The sequence below is a fragment of the Rhinopithecus bieti genome, unplaced genomic scaffold (genome assembly GCF_001698545.2).
Source record: "Rhinopithecus bieti isolate Rb0 unplaced genomic scaffold, ASM169854v2 scaffold_13704, whole genome shotgun sequence".
NCBI lineage: Eukaryota > Metazoa > Chordata > Mammalia > Primates > Cercopithecidae > Rhinopithecus > Rhinopithecus bieti.
Window position 1 is genome coordinate 1,860,391 of NW_016808231.1, and position 13,497 is coordinate 1,873,887.

At 44.0% G+C, this 13,497-nt stretch overlaps 1 protein-coding gene across 6 annotated transcripts in view; it reads right to left on the reverse strand.

Moving 5' to 3' along the window:
* Window positions 1-13,497, reverse strand: part of ARMC9 (armadillo repeat containing 9) — a 184,868-nt gene that overhangs the window by 104,154 nt on the left and 67,217 nt on the right. For all 6 annotated transcript variants that reach the window (XM_017886383.1, XM_017886380.1, XM_017886385.1 and 3 more), the window contains 3 exons: window positions 6,901-6,991; window positions 4,955-5,078; window positions 1,256-1,395 (listed from right to left, as the gene is read on the reverse strand). In XM_017886383.1, coding sequence (XP_017741872.1) covers window positions 1,256-1,395; window positions 4,955-5,078; window positions 6,901-6,991 — 355 coding nt within the window. The remainder of the gene's footprint in view (window positions 1-1,255; window positions 1,396-4,954; window positions 5,079-6,900; window positions 6,992-13,497) is intronic.

Sequence of the window (13,497 nt, forward strand, 5' to 3'; positions counted from 1 at the left end):
ACGGGCGTGGTGGTGGGCACCTGTAATCCCAGCTACTCAGGAGGCTGAGGCAGGAGAATCGCTTGAACCTGGGAGGCAGAGGTTGCAGTGAGCCGAGATCACACCACTGCCTCTAGCCTAGGCGACGGAGCGTGACTTCATCTCAAAAAAAAAAAAAAAAAAAAAAGGGCCGGGCGCGGTGGCTCAAGCCTGTAATCCCAGCACTTTGGGAGGCCGAGATGGGCGGATCACGAGGTCAGGAGATCGAGACCATCCTGGCTAACACATTGAAACCCTGTCTCTACTAAAAAAGATACAAAAAACTAGCCAGGCGACGTGGCGGGCGCCTGTAGTCCCAGCTACTGGGGAGGCTGAGGCAGGAGAATGGCGTGAACCCGGGAGGCGGAGCTTGCAGTGAGCTGAGATCCGGCCACTGCACTCCAGCCTGGGTGACAGAGCCAGACTCCGTCTCAAAAAAAAAGAAAAAAGGCTAGGACTTTTTGCACATGCTATTCTTTAAAATGACTGAAATAATAGTCATTTACTCAGTCAACAACACACAGTTACGTGGTTCAGTCTACAAAGAATACGGAGGTGAAGATGCTTCCAGCAAGTACTCCTGAGCCAGCTATTTATCCAGGGGGCCTTTCTCTCCAAACACTGGATGCTCAGGCTGAGGAAAGCCAAAGCCTAGACTTGGCATCTCTTCTAAAGAAGCTTCTTTCATCCCAGGTAACAATTGAAATGAGATAGTACCTGTACCTGGAAAAGCTAAAATCACTACCTTCAGTGATCAAGTATATAAATGACTGATCAAGTATATAAATGACTTATGCCCACAGGAGAACCTCCACCTCCAGGGCTGGGGCAGGGAAAAGCGTGTGATTCACGGCAGGAAGTGTGGTTTAGTATCACTGCTATTGCGGCCAGCTTAATCCTATAGGATCTTGGGAACACACTTCTTTGTCTTCAGAAAAGGGGATCGTATTCTTAATTGCCTACCTTTGAACAATGCAATAAAGAGAAATGTAAATGAACTTAGTCTCCTCTTAATGTGGGCACTACATATATACAAGACATTTTTTACAGGGTGAGAAGGGATTTTGTCTTCAGGGATTCAACAGCTTGATACTAGTTGGAAATGCTTTCCACTCTTTTTGTTTTTACTTTTCTACGAGACTAAAAGCAAACCACATCATGCTCACTAGAAACCCAGCTTCAAAGGTCAAGATCTCTTCCCCTTCTTGCAATACAATGAGGGTTGGGGGGATGAGACCTGCACTGCGGAGACAGAGGTTCATAAGCAAAGCCACCGAGTACTCCAGCGTGTAGTCAGACAGGCAGTCGGGGTCCTTCAGAGCATCAACCAGCCAGAAGATGAGGCCGTCTTGAATCATCGCTGTCTGCAGGGGGCGCCTGGGAAGAAACAGCCTACTGTAAATAAAAACTGCCAAGAAACTTTTCATGTAAGAGGAAACAGTAGGCTGGGTGCAGTGGCTCATGCCTGTGATCCCAGCACTTTGGGAGGCCAAGGCGGACGGATCACCTGAGGTCAGGAGTTGGAGACAAGCCTGGCTAACATGGTGAAACCCCGTCTCTACTAAAAATGTAAAAATTAGCCAGGCATGGTGGCGGCGCCTGTAATCCCAGCCACTTGAGAGGCTGAGGCATGAGAATTGCCTGAATCCAGGAGGCAGAGGTTGCAGTGACCTGAGATCGCACCACTGCACTCCAGCCTGGGAGATGGAGCAAGACTCTGTCTCCAAAAAAAAAAAAAGAGGAAACAGTAGTGTGAATGTATATCAGAAAAGACAAACTTACTGAAGACACAGACTCTGAGGAATATTTTTGTTAAACCCATACAATTGAAATAACAAAAATTCTTTACATTTCAGGGATATTTATTAAGGGTTTAAATAAAGATAAGGCGGTAAGGAGGTCTCCTACTTTGAAAGTCTCCTTTTCAATATTTAAAATTAGCAGAGCATTACTTCAAATATCTAATAAATATTCATTGGTAGCTTTTGGTTTACTTAACTCAGGAAACAGGACCATAGAAATACTTCTTTAACAAATAGGTTTTTTCTTTTTTTTGTGATGGAGTTTTGCTCTTGTTGCCCAGGCTGGAGTGCAATGGCATGATCTAGGCTCACTGCAACCTCCGCTTCCTGGGTTCAAGCGATTCTCCTGCCTCAGCCTGCCAAGTAGCTGGGATTACAGGCATGCACCACCACACCCGGCTAATTTTGTATTTTTAGTAGAGATGGGGTTTCTCCATGTTGGCCAGGCTGGTCTCGAACTCCCGAGCTCAGCTGATCCATCTGCCTCAACCTCCCAAAGTGCTGGGATTACAGGCATAAGCCACTGCACCGGCTGACAAATAGATTTTCACCTAAACTCTCTGTAATCCAGGTCTAGGCACTCTGGGCTGCATGAAAATAAAGAAAAAAAGGAGGAGCAAAAGCCTAGCTTAACATCATTTTGATTCACATTTCTATAGAGTAAGTGTAGTTTAATGACCTGGTAAATGCAAATTATAAGGAATGATTTTTCCACCCAAAGTCCAGGTGTAGAATCCTACAAAATTCAATACCCCATCAAAAATGTGTGATGGTGAATGTCCTCAGGTTAGCCTTAAGAATTGCTGAGACTAAGTGTGGTATCATTATGAGATGCCATCTGGATTAGTAGAAAACTGACATACCACAAAGAAGCCAGATCTGCACATCTCCTGATGAGCAGATTTTGGTGAAACCATTGCTCAGGACAGAACAGCGGAGCCAGTTTATCTGTTCATCCTGTTCTTAAACACTACACTGACCCAATCAGGGTGGCTTATTAGAATACAGTGAAGACTGCACTCTCTTGGTAACTAGCTATCTTCTCTATTTATTGCAGAGACTCGGGAAAACTGCAAAAAGGTTAAGCACATTTACAGAACAAAAAAGCTTAAATTATCATTTGGAAGAAAAGATAAACAGGCAGTAAATATTTGCATTACCAGGAGAAAGTATTTTTTTCACCATATCTTATATCTGTTACTTAACTATAGTTGTTGAATTTCTAAAAACTTCCCCAAAATGGTCAACACTAAGCAAAGTTCTCTCTATAAACAAACAGAAATGGAGTGTTTGTATGCTCTGAGGAAGTAATGACACTGCAGATTACTTACAGTTCTTTTCAATTCATATAGTTAGAACAAAGAATTTTCATTAGCAGGGAGTTGGCAAATAGTAGATACAAATACCTATCCCCTCCCCCACTAAACATACACATGCTTAGACCATTTCACTTTGCAGCTTCTGGTTATCTGTGAGTCAGTCGAATGTTAACCACATTTGATGGGAAGAAAGTGTGTTCAGAAGAGGACCGACAGAAAAAAGTTGAAGACTCCAGAGACTAGAGTTCTCAAGAAAGTCAAAGAGAACTTCAGGTGATCATGAGAGAATAAAAACTCTGAAAAAATTACCATATGTCCCAGCAGTTACTCTCCCAGACGCCAATCCATGAGAAAAGGAAACATATGTCCACGTGAAGACTTGTGCTGAAACGTTCACAGCACCATTATGCATACTGGCCAAAAATGCAAACAACCCAAATGCCGATCAACTGAAGGACAAACAAACTGGTGTGGGCCAGGCACAGAGGCTCACGCCTGTAATCCCAGCACTTTGGGAGGCCGAGGCGGGTGGATCACGAGGTTAGGAGTTCGAGACCAGGCTGACCAACATGGTGAAACCCCCTCTCTACTAAAAATACAAAAATTAGCCGGGTGTGGTGGTGCGCGCCTGTAATCCCAGCTACCCAGGAGGCCGAGGCAGGAGAATTGCTTGAACTCGGGAGGTGGAGGTTGCGGTGAGCCGAGATTGCGCCACTGCACTCCAGTCTGGGCGACAGAGTGAGACTCCGTCTCCAAAACAAACAAACAAACAAACAATGTGGTGTAGCCATAATGGAGTATCATATTCAGCCACAAAAGGAATGAGGCCCTGACACATGCTGCTACATGGATGAACCTTGCAAACGCGATGCTAAGTAAGAGAAGCCAGTCACAAAAGAGCACACGCTACATGATTCCATTTATATGAAACGTCCAGTACAAGTCAATCGACAGAAAGCAGATTTGTGGCTACCAGGGCCTGCGGGTAGGAATGAGGAGTGACTGTAAATGGGTATGAGGTTTCTTTTTGTGGTGATGGAAATGTCCTAAACCTGGATTGTGGTGGTGACTGCACAACTCTGTAAATACACTAAAAATCCTTCAATTGTATGTTTAATATGGGGGAATATTATGGTGTGTAAACACATCTCAACAAAGCCGTTAACTGACGACTATGGGGCCAGGTGCGGTGACTCACGCCTGTTAATTCTAGCACTTTGGGAGGCTGAGGTGGGCGGATCACCTGAGGTCAGGAGTTCAAGACCAGACTGGCCAACATGATGAAACCCCATCTGTACTAAAAATATAGAAATTAGCCCAGCCCCATCGGCTCCAAGTCATGACGGTCTAGGCTGAGCCCATGGGGTGGGCTGCTGGGATCATGGACAAGGTCAGAAGGCCCTAACTCTGACTTCCACAGGGCTGCCTCTGACACTGTGCTGGGATGTGCATTCATGTGTGTGGCTCCCATAGGGGACTGGAAGTAACTTGAGGGCTGAGGCTCTATCAGGTCTGATTCATGTATCTGTCTCTAAGCCCTGCACATGCCCCGAGACACAATCCTGCATGGCTGGCACTCAATAATGTCCATTAGGAAAATCCAATGGTGCTTTGAAAATGTCTTCCTCCATCTCCAGCAGTTTCAAGCAGGATAGTTTAGTGGATTAGAGATAAGCTTTCTAGTTCTGTCTTAGAGAGTCATCCAACCTCTCCAAAGTGTAGTGGAAAAATACCATCTACCTCCTGGGTTGCCATTGGAATTTTAATTCAATCTGATCTCACAGGAGACGCCATGACCTACTGCATAATCATTACCTGAGGCTGAACTTCTGCAGGGCCCCAAGAACATTCTCCCTGGTGATGATGTCCTTGTCCTCCTCCTTCAGTCTTCCCTCCAGCATCCGCAGCACCTTTGTGTTCTGGGCAAGGTAGAGGCGACCTGATGATACACCCGAGAGGAAACAGGTGAAAGACAGAAATAATTTATCTGGTATGCTACAAAACCACTTTCCATGAAAACTTACTTTGCACATAACACAGTAGAGTTTGGGTAATTTTATGTTCTAAAAAACTTACTGGGCAGGGTGCAGTGGCTCATGCCTACAATCCCAGCAGTTTGGGAGGCTGAGGCCGGCAGATCACCTGAGGAGATCGAGACCAGCCTGGCCAACATGGTGAAACCCCGTCTCTACTAAAAATACAAAAATTAGCTGGGCGTGGTGGTGGGTGCCTGTAAACCCAGCTACTCAGGAAGCTGAAGCAGGAGAATTACTTGACCCTGGGAGGCAGGTTGCAGTGAGCCGAGATCGCACCACTGCACTCCAGCCTGAATGACAGAGCGAGCGAGATTCCATCTCAAAACAAACAAACAAACAAACAAAAACGTACTGGTTGTGCAAGGTGGCTCATGCCTGTAATCCTAGCACTTTTGGAGGCTGAGGCAGGTGGATTGTTTGAGCTGAGGCATTGGAGACCAGCCTGGAGAACAGGGCATAACCTCATCTCCACAGAAACTAAGGAAAATTAGCCAGGTATGATGATGCACACTTGTCGACCCCGCTAATTGCGGGGCTGAGGAGGGAGGAACATTGCTTGAGCCCGGGCAGTTCAGGCTACAGTGAGCCGAGATCATGGCACTGTACTCCAGCCTGGGTGACAGAGTGAGACTCTGTCTAAAAAAACACAAAACCCCCACAAAACTTATTAAAAGATATTTCTTCCAAAAGTTGGTTTTATTCAATGAAATATCTGATGACTAGAAAAACTACTCTTCTTGTGAGCTAAACATAATTCATTGCTGTGTTCTTGTGGGGAGCACTGTCCTTTTTTTCCATGAAATCCTGAATCCAACAGTCAGATCTACAAGGAGAAAAGAGGGGTAGATGTGTGTGTTATGAGTCCTTAAGTCTTCACAACAGAGGCAGCCAAGAATGCTTCCGTCCACACTCTCTGTACAAGGCCTGGAGAAGAAGCAGGATGCCGTACCTGGGACCCTGTAATAAGCCCAGAATGGTCACTAGCCTGCTGTGGACTTCTGAACTGATATGGAAGATGTTAATTTCAGACATAAGTTTCAACAGTATTATCATATGAATGGTCCTCAGTAACATATCCTGGCGTATCATAAATGTCTGCCAAAAGGAGGCAAGAATGAACGAACAAATGAACAAAGTTTTGGAGTATCATATATTCATAATTTGAAAACTCCCTTTATTCACATTATAAAGAGCTCAAATAAATAAGAACTTATGGAAGATAATGGCACTTTGCAAAATCATTTTAAATTCAGTTATGGGGACATGTTATTTTCAGAGTTTTCAAATCCTTTGATTTAAGAGGTCATAGTCTTCCGAAGGAAATGGTGCAGTGTTTATTGGCGTCTGCTTTGTTTCACTAAGCTTATTTTGCCGTAATTGTTTCACGTATTTTTGCCTTAAGTAGGAAATTATAGAAAATGCATTCATTACCTGTGATATACTTGAAAGCAATATAAAATGTTGCTATGTTACAAAACCAGAAAGCTTTATAAAACAAAACCGGGAGGTTTACAAAATAAACCCCAAAACTGTCTAAATGTGCTGTGACATAAATGAAAGCAATATGACAACAATTAATTTTCACAAAAGACCTTAGATAAATTAAACAGTAACAAACTGAGGAAGCATCATCTCCAAGAAACTTGGGAGGAACGCTCATTTTCAAAGGAAAAAGCACACCAATATGACCAAGCTCTTCTCTTTGAAGCAAAGCTGATGTCTCACCTTCTGCCAGTGACGCAAAAGCATTGATGAGCCTGGCCATGTACTGCCGCACCACGTCACTCTTGGAGTGCAGCAACTGAAGCACACTCCGCTGGGGGAAAAAGTCAAGAGGAAAAACAACAAGGTTAAGAAAAGGGAGAGATAAACATATGTCTCCTCTTTGGGTCTGGTAGTTCTCTTCCTCTGCCTGAACTTATTAGAGGTGAAATAAACAGACTAAAGCCAAACATTTCATCTGGAAGCCTTGATTTCCAGCTGAAATTTGATGAGACTTGGCAAAAATAAGTTAAGTCAGATTTCCAAATTAAATGAATTAATTATACAAAGCCCTCAGAACAGTGACTGGCACAAAGGAAGCAGTCCTGTTTGCTGTTACCGTTGCTGCTGTTTTCCAGGTTAGAATGGCAGATCCAAGACACATGCCTAATTTGGCTCCCTCTAAACCACAGTAAAATTACAATAAATGGACCGTTAAAAAAGATAATTCCCAAGGATGGAGAGAACAGCACGAGAAACAATACCGCCACAATCCTGGAAGCGGGAATGCAGCATGGCAAGAAGCTTAGCAGGCCCAAGAAGGTCAAATGTCAAGGCAGCAACGGGCACTGTGGAATTACCGTTTCCATTATTCACTCCTCAAAGGGCTTAAGAGCTGAAGAAAAATAAAGACGAATGAATGGAAGTTGTTTAAGCAGCAGCTGGATCCCACTCATGTGAGTCCTGCGCACCTCTCAGCACAGGGCAGGGGAGAGGGTGTTCCCCTGTGAGGGTGACACAAAGGGTCTGTTGATGGGGGACACCAGGCAGAGGAGAGCAAGGGTTGCAGGGGTTCTAGAACAAAATGGAGAGGGGGGTTAGTGTCTAAATGCAGAATGAATGTGGAACAGAGGGCCACGCCAAAACTTGGCTCCCAGGACCCTGGCAACCAGACCCTTTCCCTCTAGGCCCAAGATTAGAAGACTATTCTCACAGTGAAATGACCAGCGCAAGGGGAAAGAACGAGAGACCATGAAATCAGAGGTTCCCAGCAAATGGCCCACCCAGATACCCCTGGATGGAGCTATCCATCGACAGGCCCCACCATCACACTCAATGGCTTTGTAGTCTCCTTCACTCCAAATCTCTCATTAGGAGATCATCAAGGAGTATCAGACATCCGAGAAGAGTTTCTACCAGGAGGCCAGAACAAATGGGGTGGGGGCAGGCTTGGAGTAAATGAGACTGTGCAGGGAGAAGAAAACTAAAAATTAAATAAAAATTCATCACTAATATCCTCAAAGATATAAGAAACTGTATTATATCCATGAAACAAGAGAAAGCTATCAAAAAGGAAATAAAAGTTTCAACAGAAGGGTCAGAAAATAAAGATGAAGAAATCTTCTAGGGAGGCTGGGCAGGGTGGCTCACGCCTATAATCCCAGCACTTTGGGAGGCCGAGGTGGGCAGATCACTCGAGGTCAGGAGTTTGAGACCAGCCTGGCCGACATGGTGAAACCCCATCTCTACAAAAATACAAAAATTAGCCAGGTGTGGTGGCACACACCTGTCATCCCAGCTACTTGGGAGGCTGAGGCAGGAGGATTGCTTGAACCCAGGAGGCAGAGGTTGCAGTGAGCTGAGATTGTGCCAGGGCAGCAGAGTGAGACAGTCTCAAAAAAAAAAAAAAAAAAAAGAAAGAAAGAAATCTCCCAAAGAATGGAACAAAAAGTAGAAAATATGAGCGAAACTATAAGAAAAATAGAAAACCAGTTCAGGAGGTTCAACATTCAGAGAGAGAACACAGAAAACAGAAGGAAGAAATCCTCAACAAAATAACTCAAGAAAAAGTTCCCAGAATGGAAGCTGTCAGATTGAAAGGGTCCACAAAGTGCTCAAAACAATGGATTAAAATATGCCTCATGAAGGACGTCATTGGGAAACTGGGAAGATTCAATATGCTTCTCGAGAGAGAAACAGGTCACATATGAAAGATAAAGAATTGGAATAGCTTTGGATTTCTGTTTTAAATTTTTTGAGTCAAGGTCTCACTTTCTTGCCTAGGATGGAGTGCAGTAGTGTGATCACAGCTCAGAGCCTCAACCTCTTGGGCTCAAGCAATCCTCCCGCCTCAGCCTTCTGAGTTAGCTGGGACTACAGGCGCATGCCAACGTGTCTGGTTAATTTAAATTTTTTTTTTTTTTTTTTCTCAGCTGCTCACAAATTCCTGGGCTCAAGCGATCCTCCTGCCTTGGCCTCCCAAAGTGCTAGAATTATAGGCATGAGCCACCGTACCCAGCTGGCTTTGGATTTCTGAACAGCAAAACTGGAACCTAAAAGACAATGGAGTAATGTCTTCAAAATTCTGAAGGAAAATTATTTACAATCTAGGATTCTATACAAAGAATGACGACATTTCTTGACCATATATGATCTCAAAATATATACTTCATGTGCACTTTTTCTCTAGATGCTATTAACTAAAGGATGTGTTCCACCAACCGAGAGAACAAGTCAATAAATAAGATAATATCAGACACTGGAAACAGAGATCCAGTTCAGGAAAGAGGTGAAAGGAATCAACACATGTTTGGTGAAGAGACTCCTGGACAGCAGCTACGCACCAGAATGTTTTCCACACTAAACTCAGCTGATTCAAGAGGGTGACATATCAAAGGCTGTCATCCCCAAGATGCCTGTTACCATTACACCAATTTCGGTCGAATTTTTGTTGAAGTATAGCATCTACACAGGACACTGCACAGATCACAAGTACAGCCTGATGAGTGTTCTCAAAGTGAACATGTGGCTAACTAGTAAACAGATCAAGAAACAGAACACGACCATCGTCCCAAAAGCCCTTCCAGAACCCCATTCCAAACCAAGGGTGACCTCTCTCCTGGCTTCTAACATCACAGATTCATGTTGCTTGGCTTTAAATTTTTTGATAAATGAAACCATATATTATATATTCTCTTATGTTTGACTTTTTCATTCAACAATATGTTTGAGATATTCACCCAGGATCTCTGCTGTATTCCTTCTCATTGCTCGAGGTATCCCATTTTACAAACACATCACAGGTATTCACTCTACTGCTGATGGACATTTGGGTTGCAGCCAGTGTTTTGGTTCTAGAAGTGCAGCTATGAATATTCTTGCATATTTTTTAGTGAACATATGCGCACGTTTTGGTTAGGGCTTACTTTGGAGTGGCTTTGCAAGAACACGGGTATTCAGTTTTAGTAAATGCTGCCCGTGTTCCAAAGCAGTGCACCATGTCCTAATTTTTAAACAGAGAACAAAATAGCTGGTGAGACGAGCCCAGACTTATCTGCATTTGGACAACCCTGAACACATGCTAGTGAAGTTCCAGCTCCCCCTTCCATGCCCTGCTTTGTGGATTAGCTGTGAACAGTCTTTCTACTGCCACAGAAGTGTTCTCAAGTGATCAACCCCTGAGAACTAGGAGATCAGGTGAGCTTACGAGACAAAATACAGAGCAGCTCACCATTGCCCTTGGGCATAAATATTGCTGCTGGGCTGGGTGCAGTGGTTCATGCCTGTAATCCCAGCAATTTGGGAGGCTGAGGCGGGTGGATCACCTGAGGTCAGGAGTTCGAGACCAGCCTGGCCAACATGGCGAAACCCCATCTGTAATAAAAAACACAAAAATTAGTTGGGCATGGTGGCACGCACCTGTAGTCCCAGCTACTCAGGAGGCTGAGGTGGGAGAATTGCTTGAACCCAGCAGACAGAGGTTGCAGTGAGTCAAGATCGCACCACTGCAGTCCAGCCTGGGCAACAGAGTGAGACTGTCTCAAAAAATTAATAAATAAATATTGCTGTTGGACAACTGGTACCTGACCGACCTATCAATTCTGCCAGACGCTCTATGTTTCCCAGGACTGTCTCCCACCTCTGATGACCAATGTTCCCGGAGCGGATCAATAAGTGCTCAGGGAAGCTATGTCCAAATGTCATCCCAAACTTTGGTTTATGCCATCTTCTCCTAGCTAACTTCATCTAACACGGGCACAGTCCTGTTTCCTTGCAGAGCGAGGCTGGTGCTTGTTACTCAGCACAAAAGCAAATGCTGTATTATGCAGGATATATACATAGATGGGAAAACTATAAAGAAAAAGCAAGGGGTAGATTAACACAACAGTCAGGATGTGCATGCACACTTCACAGCAGCACTATTCACAGTAGCCAAAAGGTGGAGGCAACGCAAATGTCCGCTGATGGAGGAACAGATAGATATGCAAAATATGGTCCATCCATACAATGAAATATTAGCCTTAAAAAGGAAAGAAATTCTGACATATGCTACATGGATGAATCTGAGGACATTAGCTAAGTGAAATAAGCCAGTCACAAAAAGAAAAATACTGTACAATTCTACTTATATGAGGTATTTGGAGAAGTCACAATCATAGAGACAGATAGTAGAATGGGAATTTGCCAGGGACCTGGAGTAGGGGCAAATGGAGAATTCTTGCTTAATGGCTACAGAGTTTCAGTTTTACAAGATGAAAAAAGTTATTTATGGAGCTGGATGGCACGTGATGGTTGCACATTATGAATGCGTTTAATACTACTGAACTGTACACTTAAAAATGGGTAAGATGCTTAGAGATATGGAGGGAGATATTTATGAAGTCTAGAAACTAAGAATTCAGCTAAAAATGAAAAATTCAGTTCTCTATAATTTCATTAAATTTGGCTCCATTCAAGTTTTTGGTCTCCAGTGTTGCAGGAAGTCAGGGGCCCTGAATGGAGGGACCGGCTGGAGCTGCGGCAGAGGACCATAAATTGTGAAGATTTCATTTTAATATGGACATTTATCAGTTTCCAAATAATACTTTTATTATTTCTTATGCCTGTCTTTAATCTCTTAATCCTGTTATCTTTGTAAGCTGAGGATGTACGTCACCTCAGGACCACTGTGATAACTGTGTTAACTGTACATACTGATTGTAAAACGTGTGTTTGAACAATAGGAAATCAGTGCACCTTGAAAAAGAACAGAATAACAGCGATTTTTAGGGAACAAGGGAAGACAACCATAAGGTCTGACTGCCTATAGGGTCAGGCAAAAACAGTCATATTTTTTCTTCTTGCAGAGAGCCTACAAACAGACACGCAAGTAGGGAAGATATCGCTAAATTATTTTCCTAGCAAGGAATATTAATACCCTGGGAAAGGAATGCATTCCTGGGGGGAGGTCTGTAAATGGCCACTCTGGGAATGTCTGCTTTAGGTGGTTGAGATAAGGACTGAGATATGCCCTGGTCTCCTGCAGTGCCCTCAGGCTTACTAGGGTGGGGAAAAACTCCACCCTGGTAAATCTGTGGTCAGACCAGCTCTCTGCTCTCAAATTCTGTTTTCTGTTGTTTAAGATGTTTATCAAGACAATACACGCACCGCTGAACATAGAGCCTTATCAGTAGTTCTGCTTTTGCCCTTTGCCTCGTGATCTTTGTGGGACCCTTATCAGTAGTTCTGCTTTTGCCCTTTGTCCTGTTCCCTCAGAAGCATGTGATCTTTGTTAGACCCTTATTAGCTCTGCTTTTTGCCCTTTGAAGCATGTGATCTTTATACCTACTCCTTGTTCTGATACCCCCTCCCTTTTGAAACCCTTAATAAAAACTTGCTGGTTTGAGGCTCAGGCGGGCATCATGTTCCTACCAATATGTGATGTCACCCCCGGCGGTCCAGCTGTAAAATTCCTCTCTTTATACTGTCTCTCTTTATTTCTCAGCCAGCCGACACTTACGGAAAATAGAAAGAACCCACGTTGAAGTATTGGGGGTGGGTTCCCCCAATACTCGAGCTGTAATTCTCAAAGCATCCTGGACCAGCAGTATTAGCATCACGGGAAAACTTGCTGGAAATGAAAATCCATGGGCCCCACCGTAGACCTATTGAATGAAAACTGTTGGTGGGACCCAGTGATCTGTTTTAATGAGACCTCCAGAAGATAACAATGCACATTAAACTTTGAGAACCACTACGGGAGAGGAATGGACCGAGTTCAATTTCCTGTCTGTACAGGCTAGTTTACCTTGGTCCCATAGTGACACAGCATCCATGTTGGGCAAGGAGTCTTTCTGCCCTGCAGATTCTCTGACATCTTAAGAGAACTTCAACTTCAACTCATTTCTTTTTTTTTGAGATAGAGTCTCAGTCTGCCACCCAGGCTGGAGTCCAGTGGTGCAATCTCAGCTCACTGCAATCTCCGCCTCCTGGGTTTAAGCAATTCTCCTGCCTCAGCTTCCCAAGTAGCTGGGATTACAGGTGCGCACACCACACCTGGCTAATTTTTGCATTTTTAGTAGAGACAGGGTTTCACCATATTGGCCAGGCTGGTCTCGAACGCCTGACCTCAAGTGATCTGCCCACCTCGGGCCTCCCAAACTGCTGGGGTTACAGGCGTGAACCACCACACCCAGCCTATTTCTTCTTTCTTTAAAAAAAAAAAAAATTATTTCAAGTTTGTGAGGTACAGGTGGTTTTTAATTACAGGGATAATTATTTAGTGGTGACTTTTGAGTCTTCGGTGCACCCATTGGGTACAGTGAACACTGCCATCTGTGCAAGGTCCATTATAACATTTTT